This window comes from Etheostoma cragini, chromosome 23, assembly GCF_013103735.1.
Source record: "Etheostoma cragini isolate CJK2018 chromosome 23, CSU_Ecrag_1.0, whole genome shotgun sequence".
NCBI lineage: Eukaryota > Metazoa > Chordata > Actinopteri > Perciformes > Percidae > Etheostoma > Etheostoma cragini.
Window position 1 is genome coordinate 14,857,581 of NC_048429.1, and position 14,029 is coordinate 14,871,609.

General features: G+C 40.7%; 1 protein-coding gene across 4 annotated transcripts; it reads left to right on the forward strand.

Moving 5' to 3' along the window:
* Window positions 1–217: 217 nt before the first annotated feature.
* On the forward strand, window positions 218–12,819 carry pfkfb3 (6-phosphofructo-2-kinase/fructose-2,6-biphosphatase 3). Of its 4 annotated transcripts, XM_034863376.1 has the most exons (16): window positions 218–488; window positions 2,705–2,833; window positions 4,284–4,380; window positions 4,495–4,561; window positions 4,665–4,739; window positions 4,826–4,882; window positions 5,009–5,133; window positions 5,228–5,435; window positions 5,562–5,708; window positions 6,674–6,778; window positions 7,453–7,582; window positions 8,382–8,509; window positions 8,817–9,005; window positions 9,397–9,427; window positions 9,854–9,895; window positions 11,758–11,829. In XM_034863376.1, the coding sequence occupies exons 1-14, from the start codon at window positions 410–412 to the stop codon at window positions 9,421–9,423; spliced, it is 1,563 nt and encodes a 520-aa protein (XP_034719267.1). In that variant the 5' UTR covers window positions 218–409; the 3' UTR covers window positions 9,424–9,427; window positions 9,854–9,895; window positions 11,758–11,829. The 4 variants fall into 4 exon arrangements, with proteins under 4 accessions (XP_034719267.1, XP_034719266.1, XP_034719265.1 ...); XM_034863375.1 differs by lacking the exon at window positions 9,854–9,895 and having other exon boundaries at window positions 9,397–9,419; window positions 11,758–12,819; XM_034863374.1 differs by lacking the exons at window positions 9,397–9,427; window positions 9,854–9,895 and having other exon boundaries at window positions 11,758–12,819.
* Window positions 12,820–14,029: the final 1,210 nt, after the last annotated feature.

Below are 14,029 nucleotides of genomic sequence, written 5' to 3' on the forward strand. Positions count from 1 at the left end.
TTCATAGGTTATATTATGTATTTAGGCTTAGGCTACAAAATGCAATGCAACATTATCATCCAATCCGAGTTAGCCTACCACAAAGCGGCGCTGTGCCTGGCTGTATATTCGTGTACTGTAGTGTGGATGGCATCGTGGATATGTGTGCGCGTGTGTGTAATTTCGTCACGGCAGTCACGTTGCTCGGCCGGCCGGCCGGGCGGGGTTAAATAGCGGATGTGTGCCGCAGACCGGCAGATTAGACCGGCTCAACGTGCTCTGCAGACATAAAGACCAGCTCAGTTCATTCCCTCTGAACGGACCAGGCTCCTGCGCTCAAACAAAAACCGGCACAGGCTCTTTTTCTTCGGTCCCCGGGATATAAGCAGCTCGGTTCTCGTGTACTTTGCGGCTCTTCAGTCCTTGAGGAATGCCCAGAGAGCTGACCCAGAACAGGATCCAAAAGATCTGGGTGCCCACCAAGGATGACAAGCCGGCACCCCGGAGAGGTAAAAACCCTACAACTTTTCTATTCAATATGGTTTTTATTGTGTTTCTATTGATATAGTATTGCTGCAAAGTGACATTCTTAATATTAGCCTAGATATGTAGTTTTTTATCGCTACAATATTTCTTTACATGGACTTAAAAAGTGTATTGCAGTGGGCAGCTCATTTTAGGCTAGCCCTGAGCCATTTTTCTATCACTCTGGGTTAGCCTATATGACGAACTCTGTGGTGTATGGTGAGCAGCCTTTACTAGACTACTTTTATTTCTTCAATAAAGGTTTGTTTGAATGAATGAATCCCAGTGCAACAAATTAGTGTTTTCTCAGAAGTAACCAGCGATTTTATATCGACATTTTCTCTCCAATTCCCTTGTAATATTTCAGTTCAAATGTAGTTGAGTCATCAGTGCACTGCATGGTTCTACACCGGTCTTTTGACGTGCGGCACGTGGCACATATCTCCAACTGGAGCTTGACTAGACCTCGGTCACCATGGTTACCACAATGGCACGCAACCTCTGTCGGATGCTTTTGAAGTGGTAGTCTACCGTTTTCTAATTGGTCGGCCAGCGGCGCGTGGTCATGGCGCGACCCTGCTGCAGTCTCGTTTCCCAGGCTTTATACCAGGGTGACCACAGAGAAGAGAATCTTGTTGAGGGATGTGTGCCCAGAAAACACGTACTTCACAGTATTTACAGCAAACTTGTATTCATTTAAATGTCACCAATAAGCTTTCTCCTTTGTTTTTCTCTTTGGGGAATGTGAATGCTGTTGAGGAGGATAGCCATAAAGTCAAATATAGGAAAATTCAAACCAAAAAAAGAAAAACGACATATCTACATCTATCCTCTTAGCTCAGACCCTCCCTGAATCCTAAATCCAAAATTATTTATCAGCCACAATCTAACAGCCAAATACTGGTAAAATATTCAAGTGGTTGGTAGATTTGCTTCACTCACCAGACAAAAAACAATGGTTAGTGTAGGGGTGGGGGAAAAGAATCGATATTGCTATATTTTCTGTGGCAATACTGTATTGCTACACAGGCGCAGAGTATTGGTCTTTTTAAAAATATGTTTTGGTCAGTTTGTCTGCTTGACAATGCCATTTTGCAGCAATAAAATTGAAGTGAGATTAACAAACAGAGAAATGTATCTTTTTAGATAAAACAAGATGTTGACAAAGTTTCCATTTCAAATTGGGAACAATTAGATATATTAAAAATTAGATATTGTATAAATCTAGGCGTCTGGTGATTCCCACTCCTAATTTAGTGTCTGGTAAAATTTGAATATTGGGGACATAACTTGAAATTGTGAAAAATTAGAAGTCGGAAAAAAGGTAATAAATTGCAATAAATCGCAAAATATTGCAATATGTGTATACAATTACAATAATATCGTATGGTGGCATAATGGACCCCCACTCATAATTGAGTGGCTGGTAAAATTTGAACATTCAGTAGCCATTTGGCTGGTGCATAAAAAATGTCTGAGGATCGACTGTGTGATCCGTTTTCCGGCTTATTTGACATGGCTGTTTTGTTGTGTAAACAAGATTAGCAAGTATAAATTAGCCCTCAGGGCATTATCAGGCAGCAACTGCAGCAATAGAGTCTGAAAAGAATTACCCTGCTCACCTGGATAACTGAAGAAACCTTTAAAAGTGAGGAAATGTGACATGAAAAGCATTTACTGCTTCAATAAAACAGATTCCAATGATGTAAAGAGAAAACATTTTTCCATGTAAAATCAACGCCCAGCCATCCTCCTAGTGAATCCACCATTTCCAATAATACATTTCCCAGGGGCCTCAGCGATGGGGTTACAGTAAATCTGGTCAAGTGAAAACTGCTAATCCTGGGTCGTATAAGCCAGTTTACAGCGTGCAGAAGTGGGTCAGATGTGCAGTAAGGCTGAAGGAACAGGCGGGAGCAGACAACCACGTGGCCGCTGGGAGTGTCTCTCAGCCTGTACTGTGGATGAAGCCAATTAGGTGCAGAAGTTGTTTAAATGAATGGATTCAGGCAGGTTGCAGCTCTTGGTGACCAGGTATTTGTGCCCACCCCAGCCAGCTGGGTTTGAGCCCTCTCAGGACGCAAATCACAAGATGTAAATTCAAGATGTTAATTCTGATTTATTCTGCTCCTTCACTGTCACTGTGAATAATATGAAAGATGTTTACTCATTTTGTTTTTTTTTACATCCTTCTCTGCAGCGGCTTGCGCCCCCCACTTTGCCAACCCCCCCACCGTCATCGTGATGGTGGGTCTTCCGGCTCGAGGGAAGACCTACATGTCCAAAAAACTCACCCGCTACCTCAACTGGATCGGCATGCCCACCAAAGGTAAACAACCAACACAAACACAAACAGTTTGTCCATAGGAGTGGCACGGTCCGGAAAAACCCAAGTTTCGGTTCGTATCGTGGTTTTCGGTTCTGTAAGATTCCTGTTGTTATTTTTTCTTTTAATCTTTAACACTCCAGAAATACACTTCAGCATATATAGCTTAATTATCCACAATGTAGGATAGAGTATTAAAAAGTAGTTCATATCATGTAATCAGGCACAAACTGAATTTGACTTGACTTCAAGCACATTATTGGGACCGTCTCTAAGGAAAGCTAGGTGACATTCTGATACAGCAGGAGGGAAGACATTAATGATATCAACAAGCTTTTCATTTATTTAGAAAAAAAGGAGAATGTATATTGCCATCTACAGGAATGTATGCGCCTTATTAGCACACAAAGATTGAAATATTACAGAATATCAATTGGAATACCTTGCATTTATTAAACTGCCAACTTCAGTGTAGCTCTTACAAAAATTGTATAGTTTAAAAGAGAAAGAGAGGAACTCTTAAAACATCAGAATATGTTAAACATAAAAAAAAAAAAAAAATTTCATAGTTCTTTTAAAATAAAAAGTAAACTTGTTTTTGGGAGAATAAAATTCCTCTAGGCAGAGTAACCCTACCAAAAAGAAATGAAAATCGCTGGTGGATTTAAGAGAAAAAAAATACTAATTCATTGAATGAATCAAATATGGACATGTCTGTCAGTGGCATTGTTAGTTAATTTCCTATCCTGGGACACATTCATATGGTTTGATAAAGGACTAATTGGATTTTAACTTATCATTGCACTTCCAATAATGAGCGTAGCTGTCCCTAATGTAGGTCATCCTGTATGTCTCATCTCGCTTCATTTTCCTGCATCCACCGCGTGTGTGTGTGTGTGTTTGTGTGTGTGTGTGCGCGTCAGTCGCAGGGGGAACTGAGCAACCCTACAGAGTCAACAGGATTGAAACAGCAGCTGCTTCAGCAACTTCAGAGTGAAAAAAACAATACAGTACATTGATGTTAAAATGTCTACAGATTGGCTGGACAGTCAGAAATGGTTTGCACCGTCTTTCGCTGTGTGTTTTGTTGGTAACTTGTCCACACCTCTTCTTTCGCATGAAAGGGAAACACACTATCTGAGGTCACACACGGGCATCCGGCTACATTGCGCATGCTTTGAACCGTACGGCGCACAAGCAAACCGAACAGTTTGGATGTTTTTATCATGTACTGTGCCACCCCTAGTTGTCCAGTAGCGTATCAGTTACAGCATGACACTTAACGTTTTATTCCTGGAAGTGTTTTGCCTGGCAGCATCAGTTCATGTTTCAGCCTCCAGGACATGGTGTTCATGCTTGTTGCTTCTTCCCCTTTCGTCTGTGTGTGTGTGTGTCTGTGTGTGTGTGTGTGTGTGTGTGTGTGTGTGTGTGTGTGTGTGTGTGTCTGTTGCAGTCTTTAATGTGGGAGAGTACCGGAGGGAGGCGGTCAAGAACTACAGCTCCTATGACTTCTTCAAGCCTGATAATGAGAGCGCTGTAAAAATCAGACAGTAAGTTTAACACAGTTACACGTGCATAAGAAAAGAAATTTACCGAGGGGTTCAACATTGGGGGGGATAAGATCTCTAACTATCTGCATGAACATTACTGTTTTTGCTCCTCAGGCAATGTGCCTTAGCAGCCTTGAGGGATGTCAAATCCTATTTGAAGGAGGAGGGAGGCCAAGTAGCGGTGAGTTTCCCATCATGCATCGCATGCTTTTCTTAAACTTTGTCCTAACGTTTGACACGATAAAAAGCCATTGTCTTACAACGCTGTTTCATGTCCCTTTCAGGTCTTCGACGCCACAAACACGACAAGAGAAAGACGAGACATGATCCTTCAGTTTGGCATTGAGAATGGCTTCAAGGTAAGTGTTACCATGGCGACATGAAGAGTCAAGGACTGACATCGGCGATGCAGCGACTTTTAACTACTTTTCCTCTTCGATGACAGATCTTTTTCATCGAGTCGGTGTGTGACGATCCCAGCGTAATCGCGTCGAACATCATGGTGAGTCGCAAGCAAGACACCACGATGCGTCCTGGCGCTGTTTGAAAGACATACAATGCAACGTGTTTATAACTCTCCGGCATCAGGCGTGGTATTTGCCGTCTGACAATCTTCCTCCCTGTGCAGGAAGTGAAGGTGTCGTGTCCAGACTACCGGGACTGCAACAAAAACGCCGCCATGTTGGATTTCCAGAGGAGAATTGAATGCTACAAAACCAGCTACCAACCTCTGGACCCCAATCAGTATGACAGGTAGAATGATCAGCATTGATGTTGTCAAGATATCTGGAACATCCAATGCAACGCTCACCCATTAATCACTCACCCCATTCTGTTCTTCCTCCAGGGATCTCTCTTTCATCCAGGTGATAGACGTGGGTCGGCGGTTCCTGGTTAACCGGATCCAGGATCACATCCAGAGCAAGATCGTCTACTACTTGATGAACATCCACGTCCAGCCACGCACCATCTACCTGTGTCGGCACGGAGAGAGCACCGACAACGTGGAGGGCCGGCTGGGCGGGGACGCGGGCCTCTCGCCGCGGGGCAAACAGGTACCAACAGCGGCAAATAGAGACATAAAATAGATTATGAAAGTAGGCAGATGATAAAATGACAAGATTTTAAACATCATGACCAATGAACTTCTGGTGCTAAAGACGGTTCCCTCCCTGCTACAGTTTGCGGCTGCTCTGGCTCGGTTTGTGGAAGAGCAGCAGCAGAAGGATCTCAAGATTTGGAGCAGCCAGCTGTGTCGCAGCATTGAAACCGCAGAGCACCTGGGAGTCCCGTACGAACAGTGGAAGGCTCTCAACGAGATAGACGCTGTGAGTATCACTCAAACGCACACTATGGCACCAGCTCACTAGGCCTGTAGTCTATATCCACTTCCAGGATTGTTCAGGTGCTAACGGAAATTCCGCCTAAGGTCTTTCATTTTGCCCGGTGTCAGTTTCTTTCCCCTTCTTTGGCATTCTAACCTGGACTTCTGGGGTCTGTGGTTAACTGTTACTCAGATCTCTGCAGGGTAAATCCAGACAGCTAGCTAGACTATCTGTCATATCTGAGTTTTCTGTTGCACGACTAAAACAACCTTTGGACATACACGTTGCACCAAAACAAGTTCCTTCCCAAGGTTATTTTGCAGCGTTTCGTCCGGCGCTTAGCCCCGCTCAAGACGATTGTGATTGGTTTAAAGAAATGCCAATAAACCAGAGCACGTTTTTCTCCCATCCCAGAATGCTGTGTGGACCAGCCAGACCCTCCTCCGCAGCTCTGTGGAGAAAGGTCTGGTGATGCGAGTCTACTAAGCCTGTAATATTTATTATAATTTTATTCTATTATTATTATAATTGCTGTTTCTTTGTTTAACTGCAATAATTGCTTACATTAGCTGAGGTCCGTAGGGGTATAACTGTTGATGGTAATTGTAAGTTTTAGGTGCTTTCAGTAAAAAATACTATGTTTTAGGACAACAAAGAGCCATGGTTTACTTCATAGGCTGTGTATTTGTGTTATTTCATTATGTTGGTTACATTACAGCAATATATAACCAAAAGATGGATCCTGATATTCATTCAAAACCTTGATTTGTTTGTAAAAGTAATACATAAATAAATCATTGTAAATTGGACTGAAAGAGACAATTGTATCGTTAATTGCAATTAATTTATTTAATTTGAAGATTTCAAATTTGGAATAGTAACAGCTCATCAGCTCACACATCACACAGCTATATTATTTGATTTATATTTCTAATATATTTGACATTTTCCTTCTTCGTTTGTTTTAGGGAATGTGTGAAGAGATGACGTATGATGAGATGAAGGAGAAATTCCCGGAGGAGTTTGCTTTGAGAGATGAAGATAAATACTACTATCGTTACCCTGCTGGAGAGGTACAAACACAGTCAGCAACCACTGGACACCTTCACACCTAACAAACCTAAAATACAGAGCACTTATTTTTGATTTAGGTCATCTGCTGTAATTAAAAATAAAATTAACAACCAGTGGTGGAACGTAGCAAACAACATTTACCCAGTGAAAAAAAAGACGAGGAGTAAAGTAAACATTTGAGGTAATTGTACTTTACTTGAGTCTTTTTTACTCCACTACATTCATCTGACAGCTTTAGTTACTTAATACTTTGTTACCACAAAAAACATTTAGTTTATAAAATAAGATGTTTCATCATAAATTAAACTACCCACCGGCCTACAAGTCCAGCTGATTAGACTATTACACATGGAACTGTTTCAGCATTGAGTACTTTTACTTTTAATACTTTAAGTACATTTTCCTGATGCTACTTACATACTTTTACTTAAGTAACATTTCCAATGCAGGACTTGTAACAGAGTATTTTTGTGTGGAGTGTGGTGTTAGTACTTTTCCTTAAGTAAAGGAGCTGAATACTTCTTCCACCACTGATAACAACCATGATCAATTCGAGTATACAGTATAGCAAAATAATCCAGTAGAATGCAACCCTACTTAAGAGTATTTGATTGAACTATGACCAAATATACTGACAATAATAAACAACCCCACCCTCCTGATCCTGATCCAGTCTTACCAGGACCTGGTCCAGCGGGTGGAGCCAGTCATCATGGACCTGGAGAGGCAAGAGAACGTCCTGGTCATCTGCCACCAGGCTGTCATGCGCTGCCTGCTGGCCTACTTCCTGGATAAGAGTGCAGGTGGGTCCTACAAATCCCATCAACCCCTCTTGTTCAGTGTCATAACCTAAATAGTCAGAATGAGCTCAGAAAGGGATTTATTGCCAAGGAAACACTTGAAAGGAATTTCACTTGGTTTCTGGAGCATACATAAACATCTTAAACATGAATATGAAATGAGCTGTAACAATTCAACATTTTAATATACAGTTAATTGTCTCAATTAACAATATAATTGCCTCTTTCAGTCAAAAATATTTATTTATTTATAACTTTTGCAAATAAATTAAGGTTTTAAAGGAATCCCAGGATACATCTTTTGGTTGTATCACTGTCATGTGACCAAGATAATGTAATAACACAGGTACACAGCCCAGGAAGTAAGCCACGCCTCTTCATTATTATAAAACAGTATATTTTGCTTAAATGAATAGAAAATTGATAATTACATTCAACGTTTATGTAAGTAATTAATTGCGGTCAAACAAAGAAACAGTGCTTATGTATGTGTTGCGATCACCTAGTAGAGCGCCTAGTAGAGCTCATATACAGAGGCCCAGTCCTCGACGCTGCATGTCATTCGTCCTCTCACTTCCCTTTCAAGTCTCAGCTGTCCTGTCAAAAATGAAGGCCTAAAAATGCCAACAATTATATTAATTGTTACAGACCTAATAGACAAGTGTTTAACATTGAGAAAGAATAAAAGAGGTTGTATGGATTAGTGAGAGGCTGTATTGATTACTAATGACTTATGATTCTCCAATCTGCTATATGCAACTGTTCACGTCTATGTTTTTCCTTCTTTTGCTTGTTGTTCCAGAGGAGATGCCCTACCTGAAGTGTCCCCTCCACACGGTGCTGAAGCTCACCCCTGTTGCCTACGGGTGCAAAGTGGAGTCCATTTGTCTGAATGTGGAGGCGGTGAACACCCACAGAGACAGACCGGAGGTAATGTTTGATACACTGATTACTGGAAATGTTCTGCTTAGCCCTACAGAACTGAAGTCATCGTCACATCCTGTACTGTTATGGGTGACGGTTAGTTACTACAGGAAATGTTAAGAAAGGAGAGAGAACTGGATAAAGCTTGAGCCACCATAATGATTGTGATAGATAGCCATTGATTATTTTGTCTTTTTACACAAAACCCCCCAGAACTGCACATCAATTATTATCTTATATTAAGATAACACAGTGTCTGCAACACGTTTATATGCTGTGGCTTCTGAGTGTCTTAATATTTGTCATCCTGCAGGAGATGAAGAAGGGTCCTGGCACCTTGATCAGGCGGAACAGTGTGACTCCTCTGACCAGCCCCGAGTCAAACATCAAGAAACCTCGCATCGATGACCTGGACGAGTCTCCGATCCAGGAGCTGCCTCCGTCTGTTGCCTCCATGGCACTCTGCAGCCCCTCGCACCTCCCTATCACTCTGGCTGGACAGGTCGGTTTCTTAAAAGCACACATACACACACACACACACACACACACACACTTTCATTTCATTTCATTTCAAGCATTATATATTTAGAGTTATAAGGACTCAACTTAACTAATATGGATTTATTAAGGCCAGAACCAAATTATTTAAACTGACTAATTAGGTCATTTTTATGTTAAATTTGGCAAGAGGTTTGTGTTTCTGCCGAGAATTCTCTTTTCATTAGGATGGAAAGCCCTCTGAACTGCATTTAGGACATCATGAGATGCTAAACAAACCATTTCCTTCATCTGTTTCCTTTCTGTCTGCCTCTGTAAGACTGCATGCATGTTCACTCACTTTTGTTTCCTGTCCTGTTTTGCTCTGCGGCCTTCTTGTCCTCTGCTCCTTACAGCACTGGCTGGGCAAAGTTTGCCTGTAAGTATTTTTTTCTTTCTAGCATCTCTGGCTGTCTCTTTTATCTCATTTGTCCACTCTTTTCCTGTTGCTGTGTCATCTTTTACATTCTAGTCACTGTTGATATTTTTTTCACACTGAATCTAAAAGAATTAAGAACTACTGATACATTCTGCTCACAAACTCAAAAAAGAAGTACATACTGTACTTTTTAATAGTAGTGAAAATGTAATATGATAAATGCAAGGTATTTCAGTAGACTGACATTCTGTGCCAGGACATGCTCTTGAGTAGCAGCACTGTTTCCTGTCAGTGAGGAGAATGCAGTATTTGTTCCTAGGGCACCCTCACTTCCTAGCGTACATTCCTGCCTGCTGCGTCATTGTTGTTCGTCACCCCGATCTGCTGTTGTAATACGCTGATTCATGCTGTTCTTGTCTTTGGTTTATTTTTGGCCTCCAATATCTGAAAGTGGTTTCACTCTTTGTCTTTCAAAGGAAAACACAACGTAGTGGCTTTGCAGTGGCTACATACTGTAGTTCTGCCAGCGCAGCCACATCTGACACTAATAACTTCAGAAGAATATCTGCCAACCAGTCTAAACCAGAATACTGTGGCACAATTTACTCTTTTAGAAATACTCCTAAAAAAGGCGAGTTTTTGAGCAGGTAATCAAACTATTAACTAACTAGCTAGCAGGCTCATTTAGCAAAGACACAAAAGTAACATGCTAAAGCTAGCTTCCATTACATGCGCTTATTTTGCCATAATTGAATGGAAAATATAAGAAGGATGGTTAGCTAGTAAGCCTGCTTACAGGTTTAACAAAAAAGTTGGTTATATAATTATGCATCTCATATATTATTACATATTTTGGTTAAGAGGTTTAAGAAAAGCAAAACTATCAAATAACTAACCAGCAGGCTCATTTTGCAAAGAAACAAATGTAACATGCTAAAGCTAGCTTGTTTTGTGCTAATCAAACATGTTCACAACAAACAATGATGGTTAGCTAGTTTACGTGCTAACAAGCTGAGAATGTTCACTAACTAAATTAAAATAATCCGTTAAAAGTGTATTTACACCATTAACGTATAGAAATGTTAGTTTTTGTGATAGATAAGTAATATCTTTTACAAGAGCCAATCTAGTTCTACTCCAAAAAAAAAAAAAAATTACTCTTACACAAAGTATGTTTTTGAACAGGTAATCAAACTATTAACTAACTAGCCAGCAGGCTCATTTAGCGTTTTGAAATTTGTGAAATCCATAAAATAATAAACTTTTAACTTCTCATTACAAACAATGACAGAAGATGGAAAGCATTTCAAAATAAGTTGTATCTATCTATGATTGTTTGATTTCTAACGTTAGCTCAAAACACCATTCAAGTGACAGCCTTTGTTGTGTTTGAGTGCTAACTTGTAGCCAGCATTCAACCAACTTGGTTAAGTAGGTCAATGTTTACTGTGTTGACATTACAGACGTCTCTTGTTAGCATCTTCTATGGTATTCGTCGCAAAGGGACGCATGCGCAACTCAAATCTGCACTCAACTTACATCCGGGAGTGACACCTTCTACCAAATGTCCTCCAAAATGTCCTCCAAAGTTTGAATTAGGTTCACAGTGAAAGCCCTCTGTAGAAACTACATCAGTCCTGACTTTTCTCCAAGTTTGTTCCTCATTCTGGTTCCGTTAACAGTTAATATAATATCTCCCTTTTGTTAAATGATTTGGACTATTTTTATTTTGAGAATGACATTAGCTTTGATCAAAGTTGGGTCTTTACCAACCACTACCAATTAGTTCTCAAGTAGGCAGTTTAACAAACATGCAGTGCCAATGAACTTTACTGACTGCATGACTGAGCTAGTTTTGCTGGCACAGTGGAAATGCGTTAAGACGTGTAAAGCTGCTGGGTGTGTGATCTTGTCAGCTTCCTTTATAATCACCTGAGGATTAACTTGGTGCACGCATGCACACACACACACACACACACACACACACACACACACCCACACATACACACACACACACACACACAACCACACTTTCCTACAGCAACCTGCTTACACACACACACACACACACACACACACACATAAACTTAATGGTTGTGTTCACACCCTCTCTAAAAATATCAGAGAAAATGGGTGCCTAAGAAAACAGTTGATGTAACTTGTGGTTAAGGGATTACACTACACGAGAGAATGTCATTTGGCCAGATGACATTTGTGCAACGGCACTGTCTTTTGTGTTGTTGTTCATTTGCCAAATGCAACTTGTTGCATAGTTAATAGTTGCATGAAGGCATCTAAAATGTTAACGTATTTTTGTGTCATTTTTCTTTGTTTACAGAACCTGAGGAGAAACTCATCTGGCCACCGGGATGTCCTGCAGACCTGCCAATAAAACTGCACCGATGTGTCACGTGGCACAAGAGGCCGGAAAGTGGATCCCTGACAAAGGCCCACTGAAGGCAGTGAAAAGAAAAAGAAGGAAGAGTTAAATGGATGAGTTATTTGTCAGCCAAAGACACAAGTAACCACCTATATTGGCGTTTATCATGCACGCTTTTCTAAAAATGTATGAAAAAGAAAAGAGTCATGACGTAATTGACTCCTTTGTATGCTGACTCTATAAAATAAGCGAATATTTTGCACAGTGGGGATACATTTGTACTTTTGGTTTATTTTGTGTCACTATGTATTTCTGATGTCACGTTACTTCCCTGTGTTGAAGGTGATTTCTGCCGTAGAGTGCCTGTAGTGCCTGTTTTGCAGCCTTATGCCACTTCTCTTGCCATTTCTCTGGAATCGATTACTCAAGAGGGGGCACCACATTTCACCTAATAACGTCAATATTTTACTTTTCACTGTCTGAAATATTTATTTTTCATCGTGATTAGTTTCAACGCTACAGTGCGTGCTGATCATTTAACAGAGTTCTTAATTTTCGAGTTTAAATACCTTGATTTCCTTTTGCTGTCATTGTCTGCTACGCACAAATGTATGCACCTATATTTTTTTTATAACAATATGTGCTGTTAATAATATCTTTGTAAATGTTAATGTATATATAGTATAACTGGGGATGCATAGGATATGACTTTCATGGGAGACTTGATGAAAATGTGTGTGTAGAAGTATTTTTGTACTAATGGAAAGCATGATCTGTTGAGAAAAAACTGCTGCTTACCTCTCTCAGTAAAACGTTTGTTAACAAGTTTACTTTACATACTTGAAATTTGTTTTTTGTAAAAACTGTTTTATTATATTCGTTATTCATTTTGTATGTAGTTTTGGATGCTTGGTACGAGAGGCACCTTGTTTTAAACTAAAGACTATGAGTGAGTGGACAGTATGTTGTACAGTTGATTTTGCATCTGCTGGACCAATAAATGAACTCCTTGAAAATATACAGTGTTTGTTTATGTTCATTGGCCCAAGTCCAACATTCATATGACGTCTAGGCTTTGCGTTTCCATCTATGGAGCTAATCTGCAGTGGACACAGCGTGTCCTGACACATCATGTCACCCATTCTCATGATTCATGAGTCACTCTGTGAGACACATGCTGCTTATCAGGCTATTGATGACGGTGCATGCATGGATGTTACTGGGAAATTGCATCAGAGTCGATACAAGAGTGGTCACCAAATAATACTATTTCTAAGTGGTGGTAAATTCAAGTTCTGTGGCAGATAAGAGTACTGATAGAAGTACTTTTATGGGCAGAGAGCTTAAAAGAACACGCCTCCGTTTGTGTAAATAGGGCTTATCACGGTCTCCCTAGCTGTAGATAGGTGGGCCAACTGCATTTTTTTGGTCTCAGTGCATGCATTGTTTTAGTTCAGTGCAACACCAGCAGCGCCGCCGCTAGTTAGCTTAGAGTAGCAAATGAAATTCTATGTTGCAGGTTAGCATGTTTGGAGTAAAAGTGAGCCAAAAAAAAAAGATACTGAATTGGGACTATATTGGGTGGAAGCACAGCCGAAGCACTGCTACATGGGCGCAAAGGTATCACCCAGCACCTTAAACCCGCCCAATTTCCATCAACATACCCAGCCTCAGGGCAAACTTTAAAAACTTTGGGAGTTTCCTCCACAACATTGCAAGGGAAGATCTGGCTACTCCACACAGCATTCTGGGATGGGAGAAAAACATGGTTTATTGGCATTTCTGTTAACCAAACACAATCGTCTGGGACGGACACCAAGCACCAATAGCCACAGCCAGAAACTTGTTTTGGTGAGACGTGTGTATGTTCAAAGGTTGTTTTAGTCGTGCAACAGAAAACTCAGATTGGGCAGATAGTCTAGCTAGCTGTCTGGATTTAAGTTTGCAGAGATCTGGGAGCAACCATAATCCTCAGAAATACACCTCAGTTTAGAGTGCCAACCCAAAGAAAGCGGAAGGTGACGGACATCCTTCCAAAAATTAGGGACATCGGGTTGAATTTTCGGCATTGTCATTGTGAACAGAAGCGTGCTGATGTTAGCATTTAGGTAAAAGCACTGCTGTGCCGTTAGCATGCCTTTAATGCTTTGACATACACTCACCGGCCACTTTATTAGGTACACCTGTCCAACTGCTCGTTAACACTTCATTTCTAAGCAGCCAATCACAT